Source organism: Clupea harengus, chromosome 3, assembly GCF_900700415.2.
Source record: "Clupea harengus chromosome 3, Ch_v2.0.2, whole genome shotgun sequence".
Taxonomy (NCBI): domain Eukaryota; kingdom Metazoa; phylum Chordata; class Actinopteri; order Clupeiformes; family Clupeidae; genus Clupea; species Clupea harengus.
This window is the reverse complement of record NC_045154.1, coordinates 2,901,951-2,929,768: the sequence shown is the minus strand read 5'-3', so window position 1 is coordinate 2,929,768 and position 27,818 is coordinate 2,901,951. Positions and strand designations below refer to the sequence as shown.

At 46.6% G+C, this 27,818-nt stretch overlaps 1 protein-coding gene across 2 annotated transcripts in view; it reads right to left on the bottom strand.

Annotated features, from left to right (window-relative positions):
• btbd11b (BTB (POZ) domain containing 11b) overlaps window positions 1-26,211 on the bottom strand; it is a 70,209-nt gene extending 43,998 nt beyond the window's left edge. For both annotated transcript variants that reach the window (XM_031564217.2, XM_031564218.2), the window contains exon 1: window positions 24,741-26,211. In XM_031564217.2, the coding sequence (XP_031420077.1) occupies window positions 24,741-25,605 (865 nt within the window). In that variant the 5' untranslated portion in view covers window positions 25,606-26,211. The remainder of the gene's footprint in view (window positions 1-24,740) is intronic.
• Window positions 26,212-27,818: the final 1,607 nt, after the last annotated feature.

The following is a 27,818-nucleotide window of genomic DNA, read 5'->3' as shown; positions in this document are numbered from 1 at the left end:
TAAGGGAGAACAGACAGACGCCTACTACAATGTAAACACACTTCATTCACCTACACTAACACCAAGAGTGAAAATGCGTCAGTAGTTCCATTCAGGGGAACATGTTCACGAATAACTGGTTTATACTGTTACACCATCAAACTGGTTGACACTTAAGTGTGTCTAAAAATATCAGTGTTTTAATGGTTGGGACCTACAAGATGTTTGTCTTCAAGCTGTACTTTTGCAAGGTTCCAAATAAAAACAAAAAAAAGCCTCGACAAAATCTACTTAAAAAAGGGCAGGGAATGAGCACTCTGTAGTCAGGTAATTTGTATGAGCACTTTACAGGGAGGGAGTGCCTAACGTGCTCAGCCAAATTCCTCCCCGCCTTTGCTTCAGGCCCACCGTCACCTCCAAGAGCTCCCCGCTCATATCAGCCTCCTCAGCCTGTGATTACACACTCCCAAGCAACCCTGGAGTTCAAGGACGCTTGCGTGCTAAGATGCTAACATGATCAGATCCAATTAAAGGTGGCAGGGACCCAAACACAGGGACGCTCGCAGCATGGCCACTCGGGGTGGAGGGTCTGGAGGGCTTTAACGATTCTGGCTAATGATGGGAATCAGCTAACGTTAACGAGTCACTGAAAAAAGCTCTGACCTTTTTAAAATTGGGGAGTGACTTCTGAGAGAAAGTACAACAGCTGCAGGGGTGTGTTGCTTTGAACTGTTTGAGTTAAGGTGGATATAAACCTGCTGAGAGGGTGTTTGTTTGGAAGAAAACCGTGCACTGTTGGCAAGCTAATGTAGTTGTAATGCTAACACAGTTTTGTGCTAAGATATGCTAACATAGCACTTGGGTTTCTGGAAGGTTGTCAGTCAACAGCTACATGCTAACATTAGCACAGACACTGAGGTGCTGTTGCCATCACTATGAACGGGAGAGAGTGACAATCCTACAGTAAGAGCCAAATGACAGGCTTCAAGTGTTCACTTGTTTTTTCAAATGTTCCGCTTTTATCTATTCTCAACAAATGTGTCATATTCAGTATCCCATTCGGTCAAAACTTATATTTAGAAGAAATATATTGAGAAAAGGCATATTTCCAGTGCGTTCACTGAAGCAGCAAACATTATTTTAGTGCACGAGTGAGATGCAAATATGAGGCGTTGTTCCTGGTAACGCCTGACACCAATTATAGCAGTGGTGCGTTTTCAATGCATGACTAGATTGGACAGCTGCCTCAGATGACATAGATATACAGACGGCAGAAAAAGAAAATATGACTTGAGAGTCATATCTCCAGCAATCTAAACATAACAAGTCATTCAAAAATAAGTCTGTGACTGGACCGTTTTTTTTTTTTTTACACAGAAATGCTAATGGTTTAAAAGTTTAAACAACATGGCTGTACAGTCACTCCTGTATCATCTAGGGGTTTCTGCCTGGTCCTGGTCCTGGTGGAAGAGTAATGATTTCTGTAAGTGAGTGTGTTTACGTTATTCACTTCGCTGGAGCCATGGGAGGCTCTACTTGGCCTTGTCTACAATAGACACATTCAGATGGATTACATAATAGTGAGTGAGTGCCAGCGGAGCCACACTCGGGCCCTTGATGGAGAGTGTGTTTATGAACAGTGGGCCAACGCCCCTTAAGAAAATCAGACATGTCTCCAGCAGCAGCTCCAAAGGCTCTCTCTTCCCAAAGCAATCAAGGGTGGATCAAAAGGCTCCATTCACTTTTTCCATCGGCCTTTCAGATTGTTTTCTTTTAATAACATGTACAGTTCAATACTCCCTTTCTAGTCCTTAAACTATAGAATTGCATGCTTGTGTGCAAGTGCATTTGTGGGTGTTTGTGGGTGTTTGTGGGGGGTGTGTGTGTGTGTGTGCACGTGTGTGTGTGTGTGTGTGTGTGTGCATGTGTGTGTGTGTGTGTGTGTGTGTGTGTGTGTGTGTGTGTGTGTGTGTGTGTGTGTGTGTGTGTGTGTGGGGGGTAATTGTGAGCCTAAGTACATGAGTGATCATGTGAAGGACAAGGGATCACTGTTCTCTTTTTAGGGTTTACTTCCTCATATTATCAGTGATTTATCGTCAATGACATACTTGTGCTCATTTCAGATAAATGGTATGACTGGAACATTAGTGTCATCTACCCACCACACACTAGAAACTAACACTGACAGATACACACTCTAGAGGGCCATTTTCTTCCCACTGGTTTGTGTCAATCAGTGTTCTCAAGGACTAAGAATATGGACCGAAATAGCTTGATTTGAAGATAGGCAGAACAAGGTCTGGGGATTAACTTACTTGAAGAGATGCAGATGACTTAAGACATTGCGTTTTGGAAGCTGTTTTTGTCACACTGTACTCATCCAACCCAGTTGTCAGATAAATCACATAAACTGAAAAAGACAACCATCGTTCGTGTGTGCGAAGAGTACAGTCATATCAGAGCAACAGAGCAAACTACAGGTCGAAGGAAATGAGTGACCTTGAATCCTGACACCATATCTTTTAATTTTCGGAAACAAACGTTTACTGTTAGCTGTGACACACTATTCAATCTGAGGTTACGTCACACATTTCCTGACTTTGGTAAAGGTGAAGCATGGATTTCCCAGCCGTACCCAAGCTATTTCCAACTCCCCCGTCTATATTAAACTTGCTACACTCCTTAAAATCCCTGCAGGCAAACAGCTCTCCCAGAATGGCACATTCTTCCTGGTACTGTTTGAGAGGGACTATTTCCATATGACTGTGGAATGCACTGCTTGGCCTCCCTTGTCCTGGTCACAAGATGGCTGTGCTACTACTTATTCCTTCCATGTGTGTCACATTGGTATTCTGTCCTGGTCCCCGCTCAGTGGGCAACAGCTCTTATGAACAAACTACCTTCAGACTTTTCATTATTTCAGCCAGGAGAAATCAGGGGATGCTAGGTCCACTTTAAAGGAATCATATTTTGCCACTTATATATAAGAGGGATGTTTGTGGGGATGTTTTTTTCAGGTGTTCCTTTGATTTAAACTGTCAGGTGGATGCAGTAGACCCATAATCAAAGCATGGACTACACAGGCCTGAATTTGACCAGCACACCACCTCAGAGGGACACACACACACAGACACGCTCTTCGGCCCCCTGCATCTCTCCCCTTCCACCCACAATCAACAGATCATCACAGCATCCTGCCAGCCAGCTGTAACCAATAACCTTTCATTAGCTAAAATCAGCGCAATCAGGGAAACTTGGCCCGTCCAATCAGAGGTGGAGAGATGAATCCATCCCGGCAGGGTACAGCAGCATGGGAAGGTGTGTCACAAGGGATCTCAGCTCAGGTTGACCACAACAAATATTTACACAGTTGCACCACAACAAATATTTACACAGTTGCACCACAGTTCCTGGTCCTCTTGCAGCTCCATGTAGATATGAGTATATGCAGATACGTTCAGCTTAACTGGGCTGGAGCGAGGTCAATAATGAGATTTGTAAAGCCCTGTGATCTGGCTGTTCAATCAAAGCCTATAAAACCCTTGCTATGGGGACGGATGCTTTCACGGTCCTCAAGCTTTGTTCAGTGGAGCGATCAATACGGGTTTCATTTAGATCTGAATGTGCTCTCTGATTGCCCATGACAAAGAGCTGAGGAGAGGCAGTGATTTGCTCGGTCAGATCAACAAAGGAGTGATGCCCTAGGGGTTGGAGCTGTATATGTGTGTGTGTGTGTGTGTGTGTGTGTGTGTGTGTGTGTGTGTGTGTGTGTGTGTGTGTGTGTGTGTGTGTGTGATTGAGAGTGTGTGTGTGTTGTGCATGAGAGGGGCGGGTTGCCTTTAGAGGAGCGAATAGATGAATGTGTTGTAGAATGGCTGTGAGTCAAACGCCTGGGAGCAGAGTGACGAAGAGGGGGTGTGCATCACGACGCAAACCGAGCGAGTGCAGAGGAGAGACTGATGGGAAGGACATGAGCAAGGAGTGAAGAGAAGAGAAGGACGTCTCGAGACGTCTAATTAAACATGAGAATCCAAAGCGCTCACAGTCTAGATGACCTCCTGGCTGTAAAACCGTTATTCATTGAGTTGTTTGCATAAGCACAATTTCCTCTCTCTCTCACTCTCTCTCTCACTCTCTCTCTCTCTCTCTCTCTCTCTCTCTCTCTTTCTCTCTCTCTCCCTCTCCTTCTCTCTCTCCCATTCTGTGAGGTTTGGCTGGGAACAGGTGTACATTCCTTACCCTGGGTTGTGTCGAATGTGTATCAGTATTTTCTTAGTTTTATCTGTTTGTTACATACAAGCATTGGATATTCCCACGTATCCCCAATCTCAAATTATGACACTGCTTTCCCTTGTTGTGCTGTGTAGTGTGTGTGTGTTTGTATGTATATATATATATATATATATATATATACACTACATATTAAACCACAGTAGTAAAGAGTTGTTTCCCCAGATAATTTGGCACCTAGTGCTCTCTTTCCATGCACACATGGTTTCAATAAAGATACAGCTTCTAGGTAAGTCTCCAGACTCTAATACAAAAAAGATGTTTCAAACAAATCTCAAGCAAAAAACTCATCTACTGTACAATATTTCTCTACAGAAGATTATACCAGGGGAACACAGGAAGAGCAGCAGCCCCTTCAGGGTCTGTGCTCAGTATACTGGTCTCTCTCACTGCTCCTCCTGGACCCTTCAGGGTCTGTGTTCAGTTTACTGGTCTCTCTCTCTGACCCTGAGCCTGGACCCTTCAGGGTCTGTGTTTAGTATACTGGTCTCTCTCTCTGACCCTGAGCCTGCTCCTCCTGGACCCTTCAGGGTCTGTGTTTAGTATACTGGTCTCTCTCTCTGACCCTGAACCTGCTCCTCCTGGACCCTTCAGGGTCTGTGTTCAGTGTACTGGTCTCTCTCTCTGCTCCTCCTGGACCCTTCAGGGTCTGTGTTCAGTATACTGGTCTCTCTCTCTGCTCCTCCTGGACCCTTCAGGGTCTGTGCTCATTATACTGGTCTCTCTCTCTGACCCTGAGCCTGCTCCTCCTGGACCCTTCAGGGTCTGTGTTCAGTTTACTGGTCTCTCTCTCTGCTCCTCCTGGACCCTTCAGGGTCTGTGCTCAGTATACTAGTCTCTCTCTCTGACCCTGAACCTGCTCCTCCTGGACCCTTCAGGGTCTGTGTTCAGTTTACTGGTCTGTCTCTCTGACCCTGAGCCTGCTCCTCCTGGACCCTTCAGGGTCTGTGTTCAGTTTACTGGTCTGTCTCTCTGACCCTGAGCCTGCTCCTCCTGGACCCTTCAGGGTCTGTGTTCAGTATACTGGTCTCTCTCTCTGCTCCTCCTGGACCCTTCAGGGTCTGTGTTCAGTATACTGGTCTCTCTCTCTGCTCCTCCTGGACCCTTCAGGGTCTGTGCTCATTATACTGGTCTCTCTCTCTGACCATGACCCTGCTCCTCTAGGACCCTGGGACTCTTACATAACACATTCTAAGGGCAGGATGGCACACTTACAGTGGGCAGAGTCCAGCACAACGCAAGCAAAGCAAATGATCCCAAATCTCATACCACACCAGGCGTACAGCTACTGAGAAAGTAACACAGTTTATATAGTGATTCTGGATTGCAGGAGAGGGTTAGGGAAATTTCCACTAGGGAGACAATTTATGTGAAGACTTTCTCTCTCTCTCTCTCCCTCTGTGTGTGTGTGTGTGTGTGTGTGTGTGAGGGAGAGAGAGAGAGAGAGAGACAAACCATCAACCAGAGATAGAAAATGGAGAGACATCAAGAAGACAAAAACACAAATAAAGAAAGAGAAAGGAAGAGGGTAAAAAATAAATAAAGAGAGAGAGAGACTAAAGTATGACCATGCTGGGTCGTCGTTTTTCTTCCCCATTCCTCTCTGACCCTGTCACAGATGCATCAGTGTTTGTTTTCCAGGAACAGGAGTGGAGGGGAGAGGGGTGAGGGGGGAGGAGGAGGTGGCAGGAGGAGGGCAACTGACTGTCACAGCACTCGCCGCTGTCAGCTGTCCTGGTTCCTTAGCAAGAGCAAGAGCTTTGAATAATTTACAGCCCTGGAGGGGAAGTACTGCATCTCCTCTTCAGATCAGGTTTGCAGCCACCTGCCAATACTATCAATGTGAAGATCCTTGCTACTGCAACCACACCAATGAGCCCGTTAAGTGTTGCCTTGATGCTGACCACTCAGACACACACACACACACAACATCACAGGGAGCTTTAGAAACCTTTCTCTCAGATTCAGGTGCTGTCTAGCCATGTTCTCAAGACTCAGGCCTGGCACAGCTCCCACCCCAGGATTCAACTGTGGACTGACCCAACATCCCAGAGGTATGACCTGGGCATCACGGACTGGACTGACCCAACATCCCAGAGGTATGACCTGGCCATCACAGACTGGACTGACCCAACATCCCAGAGGTATAACCTGGCCATCACGGACTGGACTGACCCAACATCCCAGAGGTATAACCTGGCCATCACGGAGTGGACTGACCCAACATCCCAGAGGTATAACCTGGCCATCACGGAGTGGACTGACCCAACATCCCAGAGGTATGACCTGGCCATCACGGACTGGACTGACCCAACATCCCAGAGGTATGACCTGGCCATCACGGACTGGACTGACCCAACATCCCAGAGGTATGACCTGGCCATCACGGACTGGACTGACCCAACATCCCAGAGGTATGACCTGGCCATCACGGACTGGACTGACCCAACATCCCAGAGGTATGACCTGGCCATCACGGACTGGACTGACCCAACATCCCAGAGGTATAACCTGGCCATCACGGACTGGACTGACCCAACATCCCAGAGGTATGACCTGGCCATCACGGACTGGACTGACCCAACATCCCAGAGGTATGACCTGGCCATCACGGACTGGACTGACCCAACATCCCAGAGGTATGACCTGGGCATCACGGACTGGACTGACCCAACATCCCAGAGGTATGACCTGGCCATCACGGACTGGACTGACCCAACATCCCAGAGGTATGACCTGGCCATCACGGACTGGACTGACCCAACATCCCAGAGGTATGACCTGGCCATCACGGAGTGCTCACTTACCCCCTGTCCACCCACGCAAACGAGGTGCTAGTGCTGGACTGGTGCTGTTGGAGTTGAAGTTGGTTCAACTTGCGACCCTCTGACCCACGTCATTACATCGCTGTGTACCTCTCCGCTTTCTCAAGTGCCAAGCACAACAACAACAATGGCTGACTAGCAAGCAAGCATAGCTACTGATTTCTCACATCATTGATTGGGTAATGTTAGCTGACCAACAGCTAGCTAACAAGCCATGAATGTTACAGTCACAAAGCTTTAGTTGGTTTTGTTGGCCCCCACCCCTGACAAAAGTGGTTCTTGGTTCTAGACCAGATTTGGTGCCACTCTGGAACCAGTTTTCCTGTCCGAGAGCCAGTTCTTTGGCTGTCAAAACACAAAGGATTGGTTTAGAGATTAGACACTGGCTCCGAACCAACTCTCAAACTGCCTGGGAAGAAAAGGGGTAACTGAGGACAGTGCAGGCCTATAGCCTGAGCAGGGTCAGGGGAAAGGTGGAGGGTCACACATTAACACACAACATTAACCTCCATTCTCCCTATGACAGCTGAGTGTAGAGTGCTGTATAAGGACATATCAATCAGCAGCATTCCAGTGACTAGACGAGACAGTATGTGTTTCAGACAGAGAAGATGAATAATCATTTATCTTGCCTTTATTTGATCTGATCATTTCATTACTGCCTAATATTGCCTAGTAGGGAGACATATATTCTTCCTGCTGCATCTCTCTCTTTCTCTGTAACACACACACACACACACACACACACACACACACACACACAAAATATAACTACAGATGCAACTGTAAACCCTGTGATAACTTCTCTGCTGACCTTGGCTAGAAAGAGAGAACTTGAAGGAGACAGAGGGGAGAGATGTGATCAGCTTTTGGGCAACAGTGGGAGTATTTCAGTGGCACATCTGTGCCCTTCAGGCAAACTAATCCTGCCCGCTGGGAGAGAAGAGCTTTGAGTGTACGAAACAGTATCCTGGACATCGGCAGCTCTGTAAGCCATTACTATCAGCAGCTTCGGGATTCTTGGGATTGCAAAAATAACGCTTCTATAAATCTATTTCAGTCCAGCATTTCATTGATCTCTTAACACAAATGTTCAAACATAATTCTAAGTAACATCTTTGTTTTGGACATTTTGCATTGCGTTAAACCTTCTACATGCTATTTTATGAATGCCATAAAACCCTACATACATGTGTACTTTGATTCAACATCAAATCTGAATACTTTCATGAAGTCTTCCAAAGTGACACATGACAAACTACAGGGCAGCAGATCTGCGGTCATCATTAATGTGATGCTCCAGGAAGGAACACAGATATGGCCATGTCACATCTATAACCCACATCGTCAAGCTGTTCATGCTGATCTCAGAACAGCCACATCTGTAGTAGGAGTACACTCACCAGGGTGCTGTGAAAACATCATCACATGACTCAGAGAAGTAGATGTATCTCACAAATGCATCAACACACACACCATATCGCTCTCCAAAGAGCAGCAAAGGGCAGCTGAATGAGTGGTCGAGGGCAAGGTAGATTTGGGTCATCTAAATGCAAATTAGAACATGCCACCCTCGAATTTCATTTCAGGTTACACGAAAAGATCATATTATTTTTTCCTAACAAAAGAGCTAGGGAACTCTGACAGAGACAAGAGAGACACAGGCGAGAGCTGCCTTCCTAATACTGGTCTTTCAGGTTGGCACATTCAACACATCCAACGTCTCTTGGGTTCCAGATACAGAACAGGGGGGGTTGGATATTTCTCTTCATTGGGGGGCTGACTAAGAGTTTAACACACAAAGGCAAATACAGCCGAAAGCACTTTTTCAATACTACTTCTCTCCCTAAAAGGAGCAGCCACAAGGGTGACTGCCAACCTGGCCAAGCAGTAATGGCTTTTGATTCCTCTCCTTTAAAATACTGACTGCTAAAGGCTGTTTGCGCCTCTAGAGATCGGACTGACATGTACCAGGCGCTGGTATAATGACGGGCAGTCCTGGCTGTGCCACTCTCTGGATGCCCGTTGGCCCACTGCTGTGCCCTGCTGTTTACCCCATTGCGGCCGAGAAACGACAACTCACATGGGCCCATCGATCTGGGTCCCAGCGATGCCCATCATCAACCTTGGTGGCGGCAGCAGCTGGCAGCAGCAGCCTTGCGAGCAGCTTGACCGGCGTCAACGAACAGTCAGCCACAATCAATCTCCTCTATCACCTTTCAGAGCCCCAAGATTGCCTCGCTATTTTTGCAGGTGTGCTTCTGAGGCTGCGAGACTTGGGAGGTGAACACAGTGCTGCTCCCTCTCGTTCAGGCCGCCCGAGCGTGATGAAATCGGCGTAATAGAGGTGTGCAGATTTGTGTGGAGGGTTATTTCTCAGCCCCAAAACAAAAGCCTTATTATGGATGTGGGACGGAATTACATCCGGGGCCTGGGGCTTTCACAAACAAACCCAAACAAATACATATCCCAGCAATCCCATCACACACTGAGCTGCCAACAACACCCCCCCCCAGCCTCCCCATCACAGAGTGTGAAGTGAGCTAGGACACCCGGGGACTCTTGAGGTTCTACAGCCAGCCTAACATTGACACCATGCTTTATTTAATTATCTGCACTTTGTCTCTCTCTCACTACTCCCTCTATTCCCCTATTTCTTAAATGAACTCCATAGTTCACAATGTCACTGTTTATATTCATGGATAGTATAGATAGTGTGGGTTCTTTGTATAGCACAGATGCAGTATGCTGACGGTGTCACTAACATTGGCAGATCAACAACTCACCCCACGGCTGACACCAGCAATGTAAGTTTATGGCTGTTTTAAGTGATGTTTTAACCAAAAAGCTTGTCTGGCACACTAGCTCCACTGCCTTGAGTATACAATCCCGCCTTTCAGAGTTCAGGAGTGAGCGGTGTATTGAAACGTTTCCCGGCCGCAGGGACTGTGTAACAGCACGCAGCTGCAGCGTGTGTCATGCGGCCCAAACCTCAGCCGAGCGGGAGCAGGAGCGGGAGCGGGAGCGGGAGCGGGAGCGGGAGCGGGAGCGGGAGCGGGAGCGGGAGCAGGAGCGGGAGCAGGAGCGGGAGAGCGCGCGCGAGCGAGTCGGCCTCCTCACACAGATGAGATCATGTGGCTTTGGTGAGGGCTGTCGGACAGCGGCGTGTTGTATTTCAATAACTCCAGCGGTGCTCAGGCCCCCCTTTGACCAAAAACCGCGGCTTTCGGGCTGCGAGCCAGAGGCCGTCATGACATCATCATCGTTGGGGTCGCCCCAAAAACCCCAGAGATGTGCTCTAATGGAGTCTTGAGGCCGCAGAATTACAGGCTGCAGACGAGCCTCCTGGGGCCAAGCACTCGGGACACACCGGGGTCTAACAAGCTCACAGGGACGAGTGAGATCCTGCCCATGGTGACCAGGGCCCGGTCCTCTCCAGTCACTGCTTACAGGAGCTTAATAATCACATCAACATTCCCAGCTCCAATGCCAACACAAGCCTAAGTCACCGCCTCAGCTCTTTGAAAAGTTTTGTATTTTTTCGTTTTAGTGGGTGACTGGGGGAGGGGGGAAGGAAGTCAGGTCTGACTGGTAGAGCCTTCAGGGAAGAAACGTTGTTTACGTTGGTGCTTCAATGCTGACATCATCCAGTTGGGTGTGAGGGCCAAATTCCAGTAATGTGGTGTTTTTGAAACCACTAGAATGTTCCATGCCATGTTTCCTGTCAAATCAAAGGATTCTATGGCACTAATGCCACTGGTTTTGGTCAGCTATATTAAGCCAATGCAGCATTGCAAACACCCTAATGACAATAATGACATAAACATTATCAACATAAGACGCTATCCAATTAACCTTCCAAACAGGATGCTAAATCATTAGATGCACCTAATGCCCAAACCTGCAGTCCTACATAAAAGTGTAAGTACTCTATAGCTAACTTATTTTTCTTCTATTTCTTCGTGATTTATCTTCTCCTGTGTGGACCACGAAGAGTCTTACTTCCATGGGAAAATGCCAAATGACTCAAGCCATTAAAAGCGATTAAATGAAAAGTTTCATAATGATTTCTTAATGCTGATTAAATAGAGCTTAAGCTTTTTTCAAGCTCCGCTGGTGGCAATGAATAACTAAATTAGCAAACGATGGCAAATGAGCCTATCGAGCACATTGCCAGCTCTGTCTATAAATACACAGACCAGGCTGAACCTAGGCACTTATAAACCACACATGCACACACATACACACACACACCCATGTTCACACCCAGTGCTTAATTCAGATTTATTTACACAAGATCTTGTGAGAGATATTTTGGTTTACAGCCAGTGAACATTTCATCATCTGTGTGTGTGTGTGTGTGTGTGTGTGTGTGTGTGTGTGTGTGTGTGTGTGTGTGTGTGTGTGTACGTGCATTGAACTCAAGTTATGAGTAACCAATGAGTCTATCACGAATCATCACATTAAAGTCCCATCTAATTCTATCATCTTTACATATGCAGAAGCAGCCATTACTATCCAGAACTATAAATAGCTGCTTTACATTGAACAGCAGAGCATTTTTGCTCTTAATCTGCCTTAAAGGCCTGTCTTGCAAAGCCTGACAACCGAAAGTAAGTGAGTGAGTTATTGAGCGGCAGCGTCCTGAAACCTAAACACTCGGCCAGTGGACCCCGCCGAGGCGGAAGCGGGCAGCGAGCAGTTTATTTTGGGAGCACAGGGGCCACAACCGCAGGGCAAATAACTGCTTAATGCCCCAACACCTCTGACCTTGTGTGCGGCAAGCGGTGACTTCATGCATCTGATTGATTTTAAAATGACTCCATCTCACATGGAAACGGAAGCGATCGTGCTGAGGGGTTAAAAAAAAATGCTGTTTAAGCGAACAGTAAACAATACTTTCGGTTGCTGTTTACAGAATGGGCCTTTTCCGATGGGATTACCTCACTGAACTTGGTTTAAGCCTGCAGGTCTTATCATAGAAAGAGCTGATAAGGATAATACACATGCACACGCGCAAACACACAATCACATAAACAAACCTTCCCAAACACATACAGACGGATTAGACGTAATTATGCAGAATGCTGCTTGTGTAAATAGACTGTGTGAAACCCCTTCATCGCACTGGATTAAAATGTCATCCACATGAGTGTTTTGTGAATGAATTCTCCAATGCATGTCTTTACATAATGCCAGGGTGATCTGAGTTTCAGCTTGTGGGGAGGCACATGTGAGCCTGGGAGATAACGACTTTGGCAAAGGAAACAGCATGAAGGCTGCTTCCGAAGGTAAACATCACGGCACCCCATCTGCATCCCAGAGTCTGAGTGATCCTCTAATATACTCCAATGTGACCTTAGCACCGCAGTTTCACCTTGAAAATCATTGTTGGATGTACTCAGCATTTATGTATTTATGCTACAAGGAGAGGTTTAATCCTCTACGAATATAGCCTACGGTACATAAAAGAAACAACAATGCTGCACATTAGCATAGTGTAGTTCTCTGAATCCATGTGTGTGGCCTGAAAAAAACTCATTGGCTGACTGCTCATGCCATATGGTGTAGTGTAGTGTACAGTAAGGCACCCCTCTGTTTCTCCTTCTCACCTTCCTTCTCTCTCTCCTCCGACCTCTCTCTCTCTCCTCCCACCTCTCTCTCTCCCTCTCTCTCTCTCTCTCCTCCCACCTCTCTCTCTCTCTCTCTCTCTCTCTCTCTCTCTCTGCCTCCTTCCCACCTGCCACTTCTCCTGTATAATTGAGCGTCGGCCGGCCCAGACCAGCCTGGCCAGGCCCACCTGTGTAACAGATTTCTGGCCGGGGTACATGTGGGGTTCTCTGGCAGGCCGTGTGGAAATTAAGAAGCAGGGCAGGAGGGCCTCGGGGGAGGCCACGGAGGGCAGATGGCTGGAGGTAGGCGGACTTGTCCCCGAGCCAGGCGGACGGACGGGCATGGGCATGCTCTAGTCGGCGGCACACAACAATACATGCCCCGACACTGCTGATGATGTCTTAAATGACGTCTTTTCTTATCCTGCCATTACCCAGTTTATGCTCTTATGTCATGTGATTTATGATCTTATGTCATGTGATTTATGCTCTTATTTCATGTGATTTATGATCTTATGTCCTGTGATTTTTGAATCGCTGAATGCCAGAGTATTTTGGCCACATCTCCTTTTCCATTGATGGTGACCAGCACAGAGCAGAGTGCACAGTATGCTTTGGATGAGCATAAGCGTCTCCTGCACCGAGGGTCCTGTTTGTTTCAGTGCCACCCTTCACCCTTCTCCAACACCCCTCATGGTGAACATCCTTCCTGTAGTACACAATTCCCACTAAATCACACACGCAATTGGGCAGACATGTTTTTTTCTCTCTCTGTCATGCCGTTTGCCAGTCACTCCTGGCCATGGTGTGCGTTGGATGCCAGCGTGCGGCGGCCCTGGCGTGACTGAGGGGGTCATTCGGCATCTGGCGCAGCGGCTGCATGAAGCATGCCTAACCGCTGGCGGGGCGCTCTTCTCCGCTCAGTGAGGCATGGCCTGCTGCTCGCCCTGCGGGACGCACATATGGCCTCAACAGGCTCCGGGCCCAGCAAGATGGAGCATGGTGCGTCACACGGCACGTCACACACACAGTGGAGGAGTCGTACAGGCTGGGCTTGAAATAGGAGCGTAGTGGCTTGCTGCAAGAGGCCTGGTGTGTCTCAATGGAAGGGCAGATGGTTCAGAAGAACTTGTCTGTTGCAAGGCGTGGACTCATTTCTTGAGATCCTGCAGACCCATAAATGTCGGTGATCATGTAGGTGATCTGGGGTGGATGTGGACACGGTCCATATAAGTCAGCAGGACGATCATGTTCGAGTGTGAGGGCCAGCTTGTGTTTATCTAGCAGGATGCTCATAGATGTGAATATGACTTGAGGCAATACCAGGATCCCATTCCTTATGTCTATTCTTCTTAATGTGATTTCAGCCACCAATGGTTGTTACGGTTCACTGGTTGTCAAAGTTCTCATTGGGTAAGAACAGAAACCTGTTCTTCTATACCAGCAGCATGACTCACTACTGTCAGGAACCAGGTGTGTCTTTTCCCAAGACGGTTGATGTCGTGTGGAAACAGCCATTGAACACATTTCATTTCGCCATGTCCCTGATATGATTGTCCTGTCACTCAAGACGGCCCACTCACATGAGAACTGTGTTTTTCCCCCTTTCTGAATGAGGAACTTCCTCCTCCAACTTCTTCTCATCTCATCCAGACATCTTTGCAGAAAAGCAAAAAAATCCAGGGAAACTTGCGAAACTAAACTTGCGAAACTAAAACTGAGGATTATCCATCAATCATTGGCACATCTACTTGAACAAGCACGTCACTGGAAGACAGGCCAACCTAATCCCTGCAAATCAGGCCATGAACAGAGCATTAATAAAGCGTGAGAAACTGTAGCAGATCAGGTAGAGAGTAGGCGGTTTGCCCTCCCTTGGAAGAAAGTGGAATGTGGGAGTGGGTGGCATTTATCTGTACAAAGAGTGAAACCTTTCACTGATAAACTAATCTATAAACCTTTTTTTCACTCCTGCCTTTATTTCACTGATAAACATCTATAAACCTTTTTTTACTCCTTTTTTACTGCCTTTATGTCTGGTGACTGCTACCAAACTACTGGAGTGTCCCTGTCATCGCATGGATTGTTATTTTTCTTTGATAGTACCTGCACTAGCTGAAGACATTAAGCCATTAAGCCTTACTTTGTGAACAGTGAGTAGGGGAGCAATTTTCCACACAGGTGTATGAATCACAGCCAAAGAGCATCTGGGAGATATTTAACCTACCCTTCAATAATTGCAGAGGAACTTACATTTACTTTGTGCTGAGTGGGACGGTTTGAAAGGTTATCACAGTGGCATTTGGAATCTTTGTTTAATGATTGACATGGCGGTGCTGGCAACAAAGGCTGCTTGGAGCGGTGTCCCTGTCACAGCCCCTGTCCCTGTCACAGCGCTCTTCTTCCTCTGTGATGGCTCCAGCGACCAGCTCACCTGCCCTCGCTTCCCCAGCGCTGGCCCCTGTCATGTTAGGGTCTCCCAGCAGCCATCACTCACCCATGGATGACTCGCTGTCTGTCACAGATAGAGAAAATAGAGGAAATTGCCTGTGTGGGCAGCCACCGACTGCTCACCGTCCTTTGCTGGCGGTATCACTCAGGTTAACAGGGGGCAACTGAAGGAGGGTTTGTTGTGACAAAGCAACAGGGAGTAGTTGCTCACAACTCCACCAGTCACAGGGAGGACACTGGAAGAAGACTTTTGAATGAGGAGAGCCTGTTATGGTGTGCTGATTCAACTGGCCATGCATAAGAGTGTCTTTTAACACCACACCTACACACACACACAAACACAGATCAAATCTGTCCTCGAAACATTGTTCACTCTCCCACAGTTAAGATAAGAGTTTCACACGGTAGGAAGAGAATGGCGACTTCCAGAGGCAATCGAAGCCCAATTGACGTTGCCAACGTTTGGTCATGAATAGCACACCTGTCCTTTCAGTGGTGACTCAGACTGTGTGATGCTCTCTGTGCGTGGCATGGCTCATGTGGCCTTGTGCATCGTGTCCTAGGGCCTGATGTCCCCTATCCCCTTATTTGCCAGTGTTAAGTCCAGAGAGCGATGCGAATCCTGCCTTTGATTTACGTGGTGGATACCACTCTCTATGGACATTTCTACGGAACTAAAACTAAATTGCATAAAACTGCTCCAGGGAAACCACCTGGTAAAAGGACCATCAGTGGGATTTAACAGATCAGTACAGGTGTAGAGACACCACCTCAAAATACACCAGGACAGAGAAGAAGGTAAAAGGTCCCTGCTTAGCACAGCTAACTAGTCAATAGAGCTCCAGGTTCCCTGATCATAACACCTCTCACTACCTCACAGAAGAGCTGACATCAACTGAACAGGCCCAACATGGGAGGGCTTCAACAATTTGACTGCGGTATATTACATTATATTACATCACACTTTTCTGGTTGTTTTTTTCTTTCAGAATGAACGCAAACCAAAATGCTGCCGCACAAAAGGTAGCTCTGACGTCGCTCTGTGTGCTCTCTTCACATTAGCTCCGTTGATTCAGAGGCGTGTCTCGGGACAAATGGTGACAGACCTGTATGCGATACGCAACATGCAGTGTCAGCTTCATGTGGCAGGTTGTCAGAGCCGGCTGTCCTTTTATCCCTCTCAAAAGAAGACTCCCTTGGGCGCCTTGTTCTGTGCTGTGCTAATTTCACTAGCATCTCTCTTTTAATTGCCCATTAATTCATACTGTTAATTTCCTGTTGACACACATATCTCATCTTCTTGTTTTGTCATCCATCATTTTAATCACAGACTCAACACACAGTGGTTGCTCCCCTCTGAGGGACTCGGGGAGATCATGGCTGCTTTAATTACGCTTCTAGAACGTTCCTTTAGGCAGTGCGTCGTATTCTCCCTTGTCCCCCTCCAGAGAGAGAGCAGGCAAACCAACAGAGCGGGGCCGTTAGAGGTGCATCTTTCTTGGAAATTAAGAAGTTTGCATCACAGGTTTCATCAGCTCTGGTGCCCTGAGGGGAGGTGGGGAATCTTCTCTTTTATGGTCGCTAATTTGATGGGGAGAGTATGAGACGTTTCCCTGCTGCAACAACAGCCTGCTGTTGTCTGGAGTGTAAAGTGGAACTGAGAGAGTTGCTGAGGGCTCTGAGAGAATCAGGAACTAATGACACAGTAATAATATGAGTCATATGGGGCCTGTTAGTCGGACAAGTACGCCAACCGAGCCTGAACTCCAGGAAAACCAACGTCATCAGTCACTCTGACACCGTTGTACCGAATCCATGATTTCAAACTTGTAACAGAAAGCCAAACCACTGTGTGGGACAGCCCAGGAAACTGGCTTCGAAACAGAGCACTCCTCAGTTAATAGACAGACATGTTATATGCGTGTGAAAAACCAGGCAGGGGAAAGATCCAAAACACAACGCAACACATCACACAAAAAAATATCTGAATGTGATTGCTGGATTTCAGTCACCTAACCCTTACACACACACACACTCCAGTAGAGAGGAAGAGTGGATCTGTGTCATTGTACTTGACGACAATGTCACGTGGTATTGTATCACCTTCACTCTCCATTCATCTCCCGTAGACCTTGGCCCGTCTATTCCTCAGTCCCTTGCTTTCTTCTCTCTCACTCACGCTTTCATTCTCTCTCAGTCCCTTGCTTTCTTCTCTCTCACTCACGCTTTCATTCTCTCCATCCCAACTGGAGAGAAATGAGGCCCATAAAAGGCGAAAGAGAGTGTGAGTGTGTGTGTCTGTGTGTGTGTGTGTGTGTGTGTGTGTGCTCATGTGTTTGCAATAAAAATGTCATGGGGTCTGAAAAAAAGACCGACACACACCTTGAAGTAATGTGCGCCAGATGCCAAGAGCAGCTCTACACAAAACTCCAGCAATCAATCTAACAAGACCCCTGAATTATGCCCTCTATTTCTGATACCTTTCCATACTTGCTGTAAAAGGGGTTCTGTACGGTATATGAACAATTATATAACATATAACAATTTGTATTATTTTTAGCTATGTTGTACAGGGAATATGTTTCAAACACTAACATTTGTGCGTGTATGAAAGAGAGAAACCCAGCGAGCGATCTGGAGAATGTATTTGTGTTTTAGGTTCTCTACGATCTTCTTTCAGCCGTGGAAAGGTTTTTTGCCTGGCAGGGGCCTCTACAGTCTGAACCGGCAGTGCTGCTACAGCTCCAACAGAGAGTAGGGAGGAGGCAGAGTCTAAGGCTTCACCCACTCATCCTCCAATACACACACACACAACCACACACACACACACACACACACACACACACACACACACACACACACACACACACACACACACACACACACACACACACACACACACACACATTCATTCACACACACACACACACAACCACACACACACACACACACACACACACACACACTACAACACACACACACACACACACACACACACACACACACACACACACATTCATTCACACACACACACACAACCACACACACACACACACACACACACACACTACAACACACACACACACACACACACACACACACACACACACACTACAACACACACGTACATGCCACAACACATGTTCCTCTACTGGGGCTTACAGCACACTGCCTACAGCTGCCTGAGCTGAGTGGGTGTGTAGGGGACTCTCCACATGCATTTATCAGCACGCACATGACAACTCAGAGATGCTCTTGTGGCTAGCTAGTATCTGTCAGCCTGGTGGTCATTTTAACCAGTGGGCGACAAATACTGTACACGTGATGTTCTAAATACAAACCAAGGTTTTCCTGGTGCAAAACAAACCCAGTGAGCCTGAAATCCTTGCTGCAGATTTGTCTGACGCTCATGCTGGTGTGCCAGGCTGGAAATATTTCTGTCGTGTAAACTGGAGTAATTAAATGGAGACTCTGCTAGTCCAAAAAAACAGAAGTCTCTGGAGCTTCGAGTGACTTCTGAGTTCAAGCCAACATGTTCTGAAATGTGGACTTTTAAACAAGGGATTCGTTTCATTTGTTCCAGCCCAGTTATGGCTGTCAATCTGCCTCAAGGGCAGTGCCCCTTTTTCCGTTGTTTTAGAAGTCAAAAGTGCACAAGTCAATGGGGCTCATGTTGATGAAACAGAGTTTGGTCACTCTGGAGCAAAGAATGCTTATTTTGTTAAGATGAAGTCAGATTGACCTCTTAGCATTGATTTGCAGCACTGTGTAGCCTACACGATGTGACTTATTTCCTGACTGGTTAAGCCCTATCCAGATGCCAGTTATCGCATGTGGAACCTGCATGATGTGGACCAGCAGAGTCCCGCACTGTGCAGGCAGGCGGGCGTGCTAGCAAGGAGGCTAAAACCCATGGGTGCTAACGCCTGTCGTTAGCACATCTCTTAATGTGTCGGTAAGTGAGGTTTACTCGCTGCACAACATTATACTCGCTGGCTACCAATACACACATACATGGACACGGAGAGATATTTCCGTTCAGTTTCTCCATCCTGTCAGTCATTCTGCCCTTGTCCTTGCTTGCTCTCAGCAACAGGGGCAAACAAACAATGAAACAGGCCTACAGCTGCGGGGCTGTCAAAGGCAAAAACTCACACGACTCCCTCCCACACGGCGACATCAACATGGGGCTGATTCTGCCAGGATGGCAGGGTTTATTTCTGGAGGTATTTACACATCCAGAGTACACACTGCATTCCAAACAGGTGTTTGTCAAGAAAAAAACCCTCACACATCCATGGCAACCACAAGCACACTTGTAAAAAAAATGTTCACTTATTAACAGACACACAAAATAACAAACTGCCACACAAAACACACAAAAGCAGATAAGCACACAAGCACACAAGCACAAGTCAGACGCACACAATACAATTACATTGGATGTTGTACATAACCTTCAAATGTAAGCTTTGAGATTACAGGTTAAAAGAGCATAAAGGTCACCATGCAGCTGCCACTGTTTGTGGAGACGCGTGTAAGGGATTAGCAGAGTGAAGGAATGGGGGATTCCAGTGGAAACATCCAGGCCCCACAGCAGCCCACAGGCAGCTCCCACACTGCACCAGCCAGCCTGTCACATCTACCTTCACCCAGCCCCCAGTCTGCCCTCACTACCACGCCACCAATTCTGTGGACTGGAAAACAACAACAGCCATAGTTCCGGAGCTTCCTGTATATGGTGCTGGTTGTGATTGCTGTGGGTTTGCGGTGGTGGAAGTTATGGTTAATCTGATGCGCAGTGCAAGAGGCTAACCTGTGGAAGGCTAGCGCACTGCTGTTGATGCTGGACCAGATTAGAGATTATCATCTGTTTGAATCTGCTTATGGGTTCAAAATGTAAACATGATGACATGATTCTCCACTCTCTCTCTCTCTCTCTCTCTCTCTCTCTCTCTCTCTCTTTTCTATCTCTTACTCTGTACTGTGTGTGTGTGTGTGTGTGTGTGTGTGTGTGTGTGTGTGTTTGGATGTGTGTGTGTGTCTGTTTGTGTTCATCAGTGGGTGGGCTGTGAGAAGCTGCGTAGATGAATGTGTGTGTATATCCGTGTTCACTTCACACACACACATGCCAGTGTGTGTGAGCGGACTAAAGAGGAGTGTTAAGTGTGTGTGAGCGGACTAAAGAGGAGTGTTAAGTGTGTGTGAGCGGACTAAAGAGGAGTGTTAAGTGTGTGTGAGATGAAGACATAAGCGGAGTGTTAAGTGTGTGTGAGCGGACTAAAGAGGAGTGTTAAGTGTGTGTGAGCGGACTAAAGAGGAGTGTTAAGTGTGTGTGAGCGGACTAAAGAGGAAGACATAAGCGGAGTGTTAAGTGTGTGTGAGCGGACTAAAGAGGAGTGTTAAGTGTGTGTGAGCGGACTAAAGAGGAAGACATCAGAGGAGTGTTAAGTGCTGCTCTGAGTCTGGAGGCAGTACCCTGTGCTCATGACCTGGCAAATCAGACATGCTGAGAGAGCCATCTGTGTTGGTAAAGCTCCAAATCTCTCCCTTGCATACAGCAGTCCCATCACACACACACACACAAACACACACACACACACACACACACACACACACGGATGACGAGACTTATTACGTGTCATTTCATTTGAAGAGCAGAGTCATACCCACAAGACATACCTGCACATAGTTTGAATCAAATTTCACAATCAAATGATTGTCCATGGTTAGAGCAAAGGCCTAAGATGGCCGCCATATGTAGTCGGTTCTGTTTCTAGAAATTACAAACATTCTGCCAACTGTCTGCCACCAACTTTCGTTCAAATCACATGCTTCTTCAAAACAAGTCTGACCATACGCAGCAATGCCAAGCGCCACCCTCAAACTTGTGGAACTATGGTGTTCGTACGCGGTGGGAAGGAAGTGTACCTTACACGGTGAAACTGGAAGATCCAAATGAATAACAATGCCTCATGTGATAAAGCCAGACAATTACTAATGCAGCCAGTCAGTCAGCCATTGGTCACCTGAGGCTGCTGGTCAGATCAAAACTGGTTGAGCAAAACATGTGACTCACTGGTGCTTGTTCAGTTGGAGCTTGTAAATTCCTTTTACCAAACGATCCACTCATCCTCCAGTGCACATGTGTGCATGTCACATACACACCATGACAGACTGTAAAGTAAGACAGGAAGTTCTCTTAAAGGGTACGTCTATTGTGTTGGATTTTCCCATGTCTGACATCACCACCCTCGCTAGCTTCATTCCTGCAATGAATTCATACTGGTTTCTGCGATTGTTATCAGCAAACCCGCTCATGGCAGACCCTTTGAGGAAACATTCCACTGCACTTAAAAGGGTCTTAAATCGAAGCTTCTCGTGAACGACGACGAGGTCCTATGGCAGCTAAAGACTAGCTGACACTGCCAGCTGTGGGGCTGGAGAGTTTCAATCCGAGAAGGAAGCACAGCAACAGATGAAAGGACTCGTGACGCCTGCCTCTGGCAGCTGTATCAGACAGAGACTGAAGAGGTTACGTTTCTGACTATATGTGTAATTGAGGTCCAGGACGGAGCACCAGCGGTCATCTCGGGGTCAGTAGGTGGACGGCTCTAAGAGTCCTGTGGAACTCGTTATCAGAGAGGGAGGAGGAAGGATGCAGAGGCCATTAAAGGCCCACTTTTTATTTTGGATTTTTCACAAGGCCACCACGCTGAGGTGACCTCAGCCCGACTGTTGCAGCTTCTAGTTTCCTGTCAGTGTGTGTTCTTCTCTGGCGCTTTAAACCAACCCTGATGTCCTTTGACCAGAGACAGAGAGGCCTTTTTACAACCCTCAAAATCTCACCATACTTCCACGCTGCGGATAATCTCACCCTTCCTGAGGGACATCCACAGAGATATAGCCATATATATAACCCCACACATTACAAATCAACATATGGCAATGTCATTGCGCACAAACTTGATTAATGACCTCACATTATAGAAAAATCCATGTACGATTTAGAGTTACTGTCTTGGTTATGGGCTCTAATTTGACTCTTCTGTATATGAGTAAAAATGACATTAAAAAAAAAGATTCACACACCTTAATCAAACATCCATGGTGAATGGATAGCTTGCCTTAGCTTGCCTTACCTTGCCTTACCTTGCCTTACGCGGTAAGAATTACATTTATATACATCACATTACATTACATGAAGATCTCTGGTGCCAAATAGACACGTTGTCTAATGTTTTACTGCTTGCTAGCTTGCCTGGACTACAGCTGCAGACTGAGTCTTGCATAATACTGAAACTAAAGCGATGAGAAAATGTGTAGGTTTGCTTCAACACCGCGCACACACACACACACACACACACAGACACACAGACACACAGACACACACACAGACACAGACACACACACACACACACACACACACACACTCACACACACACACACACACACTCACACACACACACACACACACACGTGGTGCAGTGCTGCTCTGAGCGGTTAGTACCAGGCTCCTTGAGTGACATGCAGTGTGGGAGGCACAAAGAGATCAACCAGGCAGGACAAGGGGATGGAGCTGTACCAGGTTCCTCTCTCTCTCTCTCTTTCTCTCTCTTTCTCTCTCTCTCACACACACACACACACACACACACACACACACACACACACACACACACACTCACTCACTCACTCAGTCTCTCTCTCTCACACACACTCACTCACTCAGTCTCTCTCTCTCTCTCACACACACTCACTCACTCTCACACACACACACACACACACACACACACACACACTCACTCAGTCTCTCACTCTCACACACACACACACACACACACACACACACACACACACACACACACACACACACACACACACACACACACACACACTCACTCAGTCTCTCTCTCTCTCTCACACACACTCACTCACTCAGTCTCTCTCTCTCTCTCTCACTCACTCACTCACTCAGTCTCTCTCTCTCGTTCTCTGTCTTTCCCTCTCTGTCTTCTCCTCCCTCTTACTCCGCTCCACTCTCTCGAATCCTCATCTACTGTATCCACCGAATCACACCCATGAACACACACACATAGTCCTGGTCAACATGATCCATTCATCCTGGGTCTAGTGAGGACCGCCTAAAGGGAGCGGCTGTGACACAGAGGGGAAGTGAGAGGCACTCGAAGGGCACCTGCCTCCACACAGATTAGCATCTCCAAAACTCACACCTTGCTAAATCAACCAAATAGCACAGTGGTCCAAACACACAATGCTAGAGCTGGCTGCAAAAGGTCTGACAAGACAGAAAGACATGTTCCCAGTGTAGCTGACCATAAATTATCTTGTTCAGCCTTGGTCAACTAGGACACAACACTGAGCACACACTCATGCCCCTTTAGACATTACCCAGCCCACGGCGTTTTGCTCTTTACTTCTATTCACTGTCAAAACCATCTTTATCTATCGCGGCTGCAGGCTGCACCACTGTGTTACATCAGCCTTCACTGCGCTCTTAAAAGCAGAGGCCTGCATCGCTGAAGCTGTGCCCTGCTGTTTGCCACTTCTTCATAACACATCTCTTCTCATTTCAGCAAAGTTAATGCTAATAGCCCCACTGACAGCGGGTCCTGTGCTGGCGCTAACCGACTCTATCCCCGCTCGCTATAGAGCTGTGCTCACTCTTGTCTCGCTCTGCGAGAGGCTCGTGTCATTGCTCACGGTAAAACCTAATGTCACTCCTCACGCTAATACCTGTCAAGCGGAGATCCTTGTGATGGAAGACATGTCTTCAGGCTTTGTCAAGAAGACGGATAGATGAATGAATGGATGGCTTGGTGGACTGGCAAGAGACAGGGAAAGAAATGGGGATGGAGAGACAGCAGAGAGAGAGAGAGAGAGAGATGCAGAGACAGTGATGGGTACAAATATGAAAGGGGAGACGGGCAAAGCGGAGGGGGATTGAGCGAAAAAGGAGGTGACAGAACAATAGAGAAGGACAGATACCACATGAAAAGTGTACAGCTTATCAGCAGTCCAGACTATTTTAATGACAAAGTTGGCTTGCTGGGAAGATACTGCTGGGAATACTATCATTTTTCCTGCCAGATACCGCATCTCACAGCTGCTGAGAAAAGACCTGTCCAGTCAGACCACACCACAATCCACTCATGGCATGGATGCAAGATCCAAACTCTGACACATGGACTGCTAAATCAAACCTTGTGTTACCCCAAATACACTCCAAACTCTCAGCTTACACATGGGATGGACATGACTCCAGCTGATTGCACACTGAAAATGAAGTCCCAGTATGTTTTTGTGAGTAAACATATTGTGGGCATATTTCGAGCCTACATGTGTTATTGTACAAAGAAGGTTAACATTCATACAAAATTGATCTATTATGCCCTGGAATGGTGTAGTTTGCTGACTTATTACAGCGAGAGAGTAAACAACATAAAAGAGAAAAGCTAGAAGAAACATCAGAAAGTGGACTTGTAAAAGATAGTGACTAAAGAAGTGGCTTTAAGACAAATCCGTGTGACGGATAAGAGCAAGGCCTTTTAATTAGGGAGCTCACCGCTGGCGTTCTTCCCGCAGATGAGGTGCTGATAAGGCAACAGGAGGCCCCATATCTCCGAGTCGTTATTAATGGACTGCTCCAACGACTCGAGCGAAAACTTTGGGATTCCGTTGTCTTTCTCGACCAGGGCTGTGCGCAGGGCGCGCGTGAACACCTCTCGGAAAAGGCTCTCCATGCACGCACACAGGTAAATGGCTGCGTGCTCGTGGACCCGCAGTGCGACCCTGCTGTCCACCATCCACCTGAAGAACTTCCCCACGGAGAACACCAGTCCACAGCGCTCCGACTTCCCACGGCTGAATTTATCCTCCGTGCTCATGTTATACATTGACAGTGCGCTGAGCGACGCAGTGATACAGTTGACGGAAATTGTCCAGGATAGAACAATCTTGATGGCACTTTGGATCTCATATTTAGTGCATTTGGCATAGCGCAAACTCAGACGCTGTGCCTCCTTGGCGATCCTCACCAGTGCTCGACTGACCAGCGCGGAGAGCCTCGCCAACAGGTCGCCAGGAAAGGCTCCGTCTCGGAGCTCCTCTTCCTTTCTAAGCGCGGTTTCCACCTCCCCGAGACTCCAGGGTACATCCTCAAGCTCGGGAAGTTTCGCACAGTGTCCGGCGCTCTCCAGGTTCTCGGCGTCTTCGACCAGAACGGTGTTGACAGTGTCAAGGCTGTTGTGTCTACTATGCATTGAGTCTGTTAGATGCCAACAGTTCCCTCCATGCGCGTACGATGTGTGCGCGTCAGAACAGCACAGCGACAAGCTGGACGACCTGAAGGAGTCTGCTGCTCCACCATAACCCGAGTCCAGCGTCAAGTCCTCCAGGGTTCTCACAACACACTTACCCCTTCTTGCCATAACTGCACATCATACTGTATCCCTGTATGAAACCACGGTCCCAAAATGCTCCGCTTCAAAAGAAAAACGCACAGTATCTGTCCTTAAGCGTCGGAAGCTGAACAGACTCAAGTCCCTTTAAAATGTGTGTAGCGTTCCAACAATGGTTATTTTAACTTTGTAAAGGCAGCAGCTATCAAGGCAGAGCCGCGCGAGCACCACTGCACCAAAGCCGCAAAGCTTTCTCTGTTTGGAGGAGGAGCCGTAGAAACGCCTACATCCAATGAACTTGCGACATAGGTCTGATTGACAGAACCTCTTGCCATGGATATGTTGCTTCTGTTGTGGAACTACAGCAGAGTCACTCTAGTTTTGAGAAGTCAAGGACTTTTCCGTAGTGTAATGAAAACATTAATGCGATAGTATCCCATCCCTGCTAAAAAAAACAAAAAACAATAGAAGCCATCATATCGAATGGTTTTCACTTCAAATATCATAATAAGCTGTTGTTATTAGACACATTCCAATTAGATTTACTGGTTTGCAACTGTTTACATTACATATTTGAACTGGTTTCCACTCAAAATGTAAATTTTAATACATACATTTTACCAATAAAGACCAACAGAGGGCATTACAAAGCCCATTAAAACCTATACAATTTCCATTGTAACCACAAATACCATGATGAATTATATTGCTATCATTTTATTTTGTAGTAGAGGTGCTCGTACCCATCGCAACGAATTAATGCATTGTACATGAAGTATACATATCATTGTATTTTAATGTTTTTAGAAATTAAGAAACGGTTATATGTACAATAAACGTCATTTTTCCAGCAAGGCGTATTTCAGGTATATATTCTACCTGGAGGCCTATGTATGAACGACAGCTTGATCTTGAAACGCCTTCCAGTAGAGATGCATATGTGTTGTGACTCAGAACATCTCGGCTACACCTCCCTCGCCTTTACACACTCCCTGTGCGATGCGGCGAATGTAACATGACGCGCCGTCATTAATAATGTATAGAATGTGTAATGGATCTCCATCGCTCTAGTCAAGGTCAGTCCTCTTAAATGATGAGACTCCAGCTCTAGATGTTCAATAGCTCCCATTCTCGAAACGCAGGATGAGAACGTGCTGGTGAAATGGTATTTTTCTTACCTTTTCATACCCTATTGAAACGTACGTCAAAACCAAAGTTGGATTATAGTATTGTGAGAAATGGCTAGAGTTTATTTTAATTAAATGCAGGACAAAGTTAATTGACACCTAAAGTGTTCTCACTACTGATATCAACCTCAAGTGGGTCCTTAAGTTATTGACGTGTCCTTTGTCAACAGCGACATCCACAGATAGCAAGTGTAAGAACATGATTTAGAGCAGTACAGTCTTTAGCTGACAAGATACTGCCACCTTATGGTTCTTTCGAATTCAAGAGTTAGGACACTACTCTAAATGTTTAATCACATCACAACTTTTGAGTCAAGTTGGGTTTAATGGTATTTTCTATTAACAGAATGGATATATAGATGACAGTTACAATGTAATGAACATAATTTGTCATGTTCCAATATTTTACCCAACTGGCTTACCATTGGCATAACATAAGGATGTTGTGCTGTGACGGCCTTTCTTACATTTTCGCGAGGTGTTCCATCCCGGACCACTGAATAGAGCATAAGACGGCAAGGAGAGGTGTATTTATCTATTTCCTATTGTAATGAATTTGAAGATGATCCCAAAAGTAGGCCTAGTTGCCAAAAATAGCATACTTCAAAAAGTGTCAACTTTTTGCATAGTGTTGCTTTTATGGTATGGTATGTTTCAACATGGGCCCTATTTTTAGATCTTTTGGGGTCCAAACGTTTACTAAGGACAATTAACAATCCAATTCGGTCCAATATTGAATTAGAACGCTTTCTAGGGATCCTTCCCATGTAGTCAGACACTTATTGTTACATTGTGAGTCTTGTCAGTGGCGGGAAAAGCGGCTTACTTTGACGTGGATGCATGCCTCGTGGGATTAACCATTGTCGGTTATAGCGTTCTATCTCAGCTCTGCAGGATATCAATAATAACTCTGGATGAAAAGGTATGAATGCATTATGATTTATTGATATTATTCATATGTGTAATTCAAAAGTCAACAGTAATTATTCTATACTGTATTCTATATACAATACCTATTAATTATGTTATACATGTTTATAGAATGTGGAATACAAC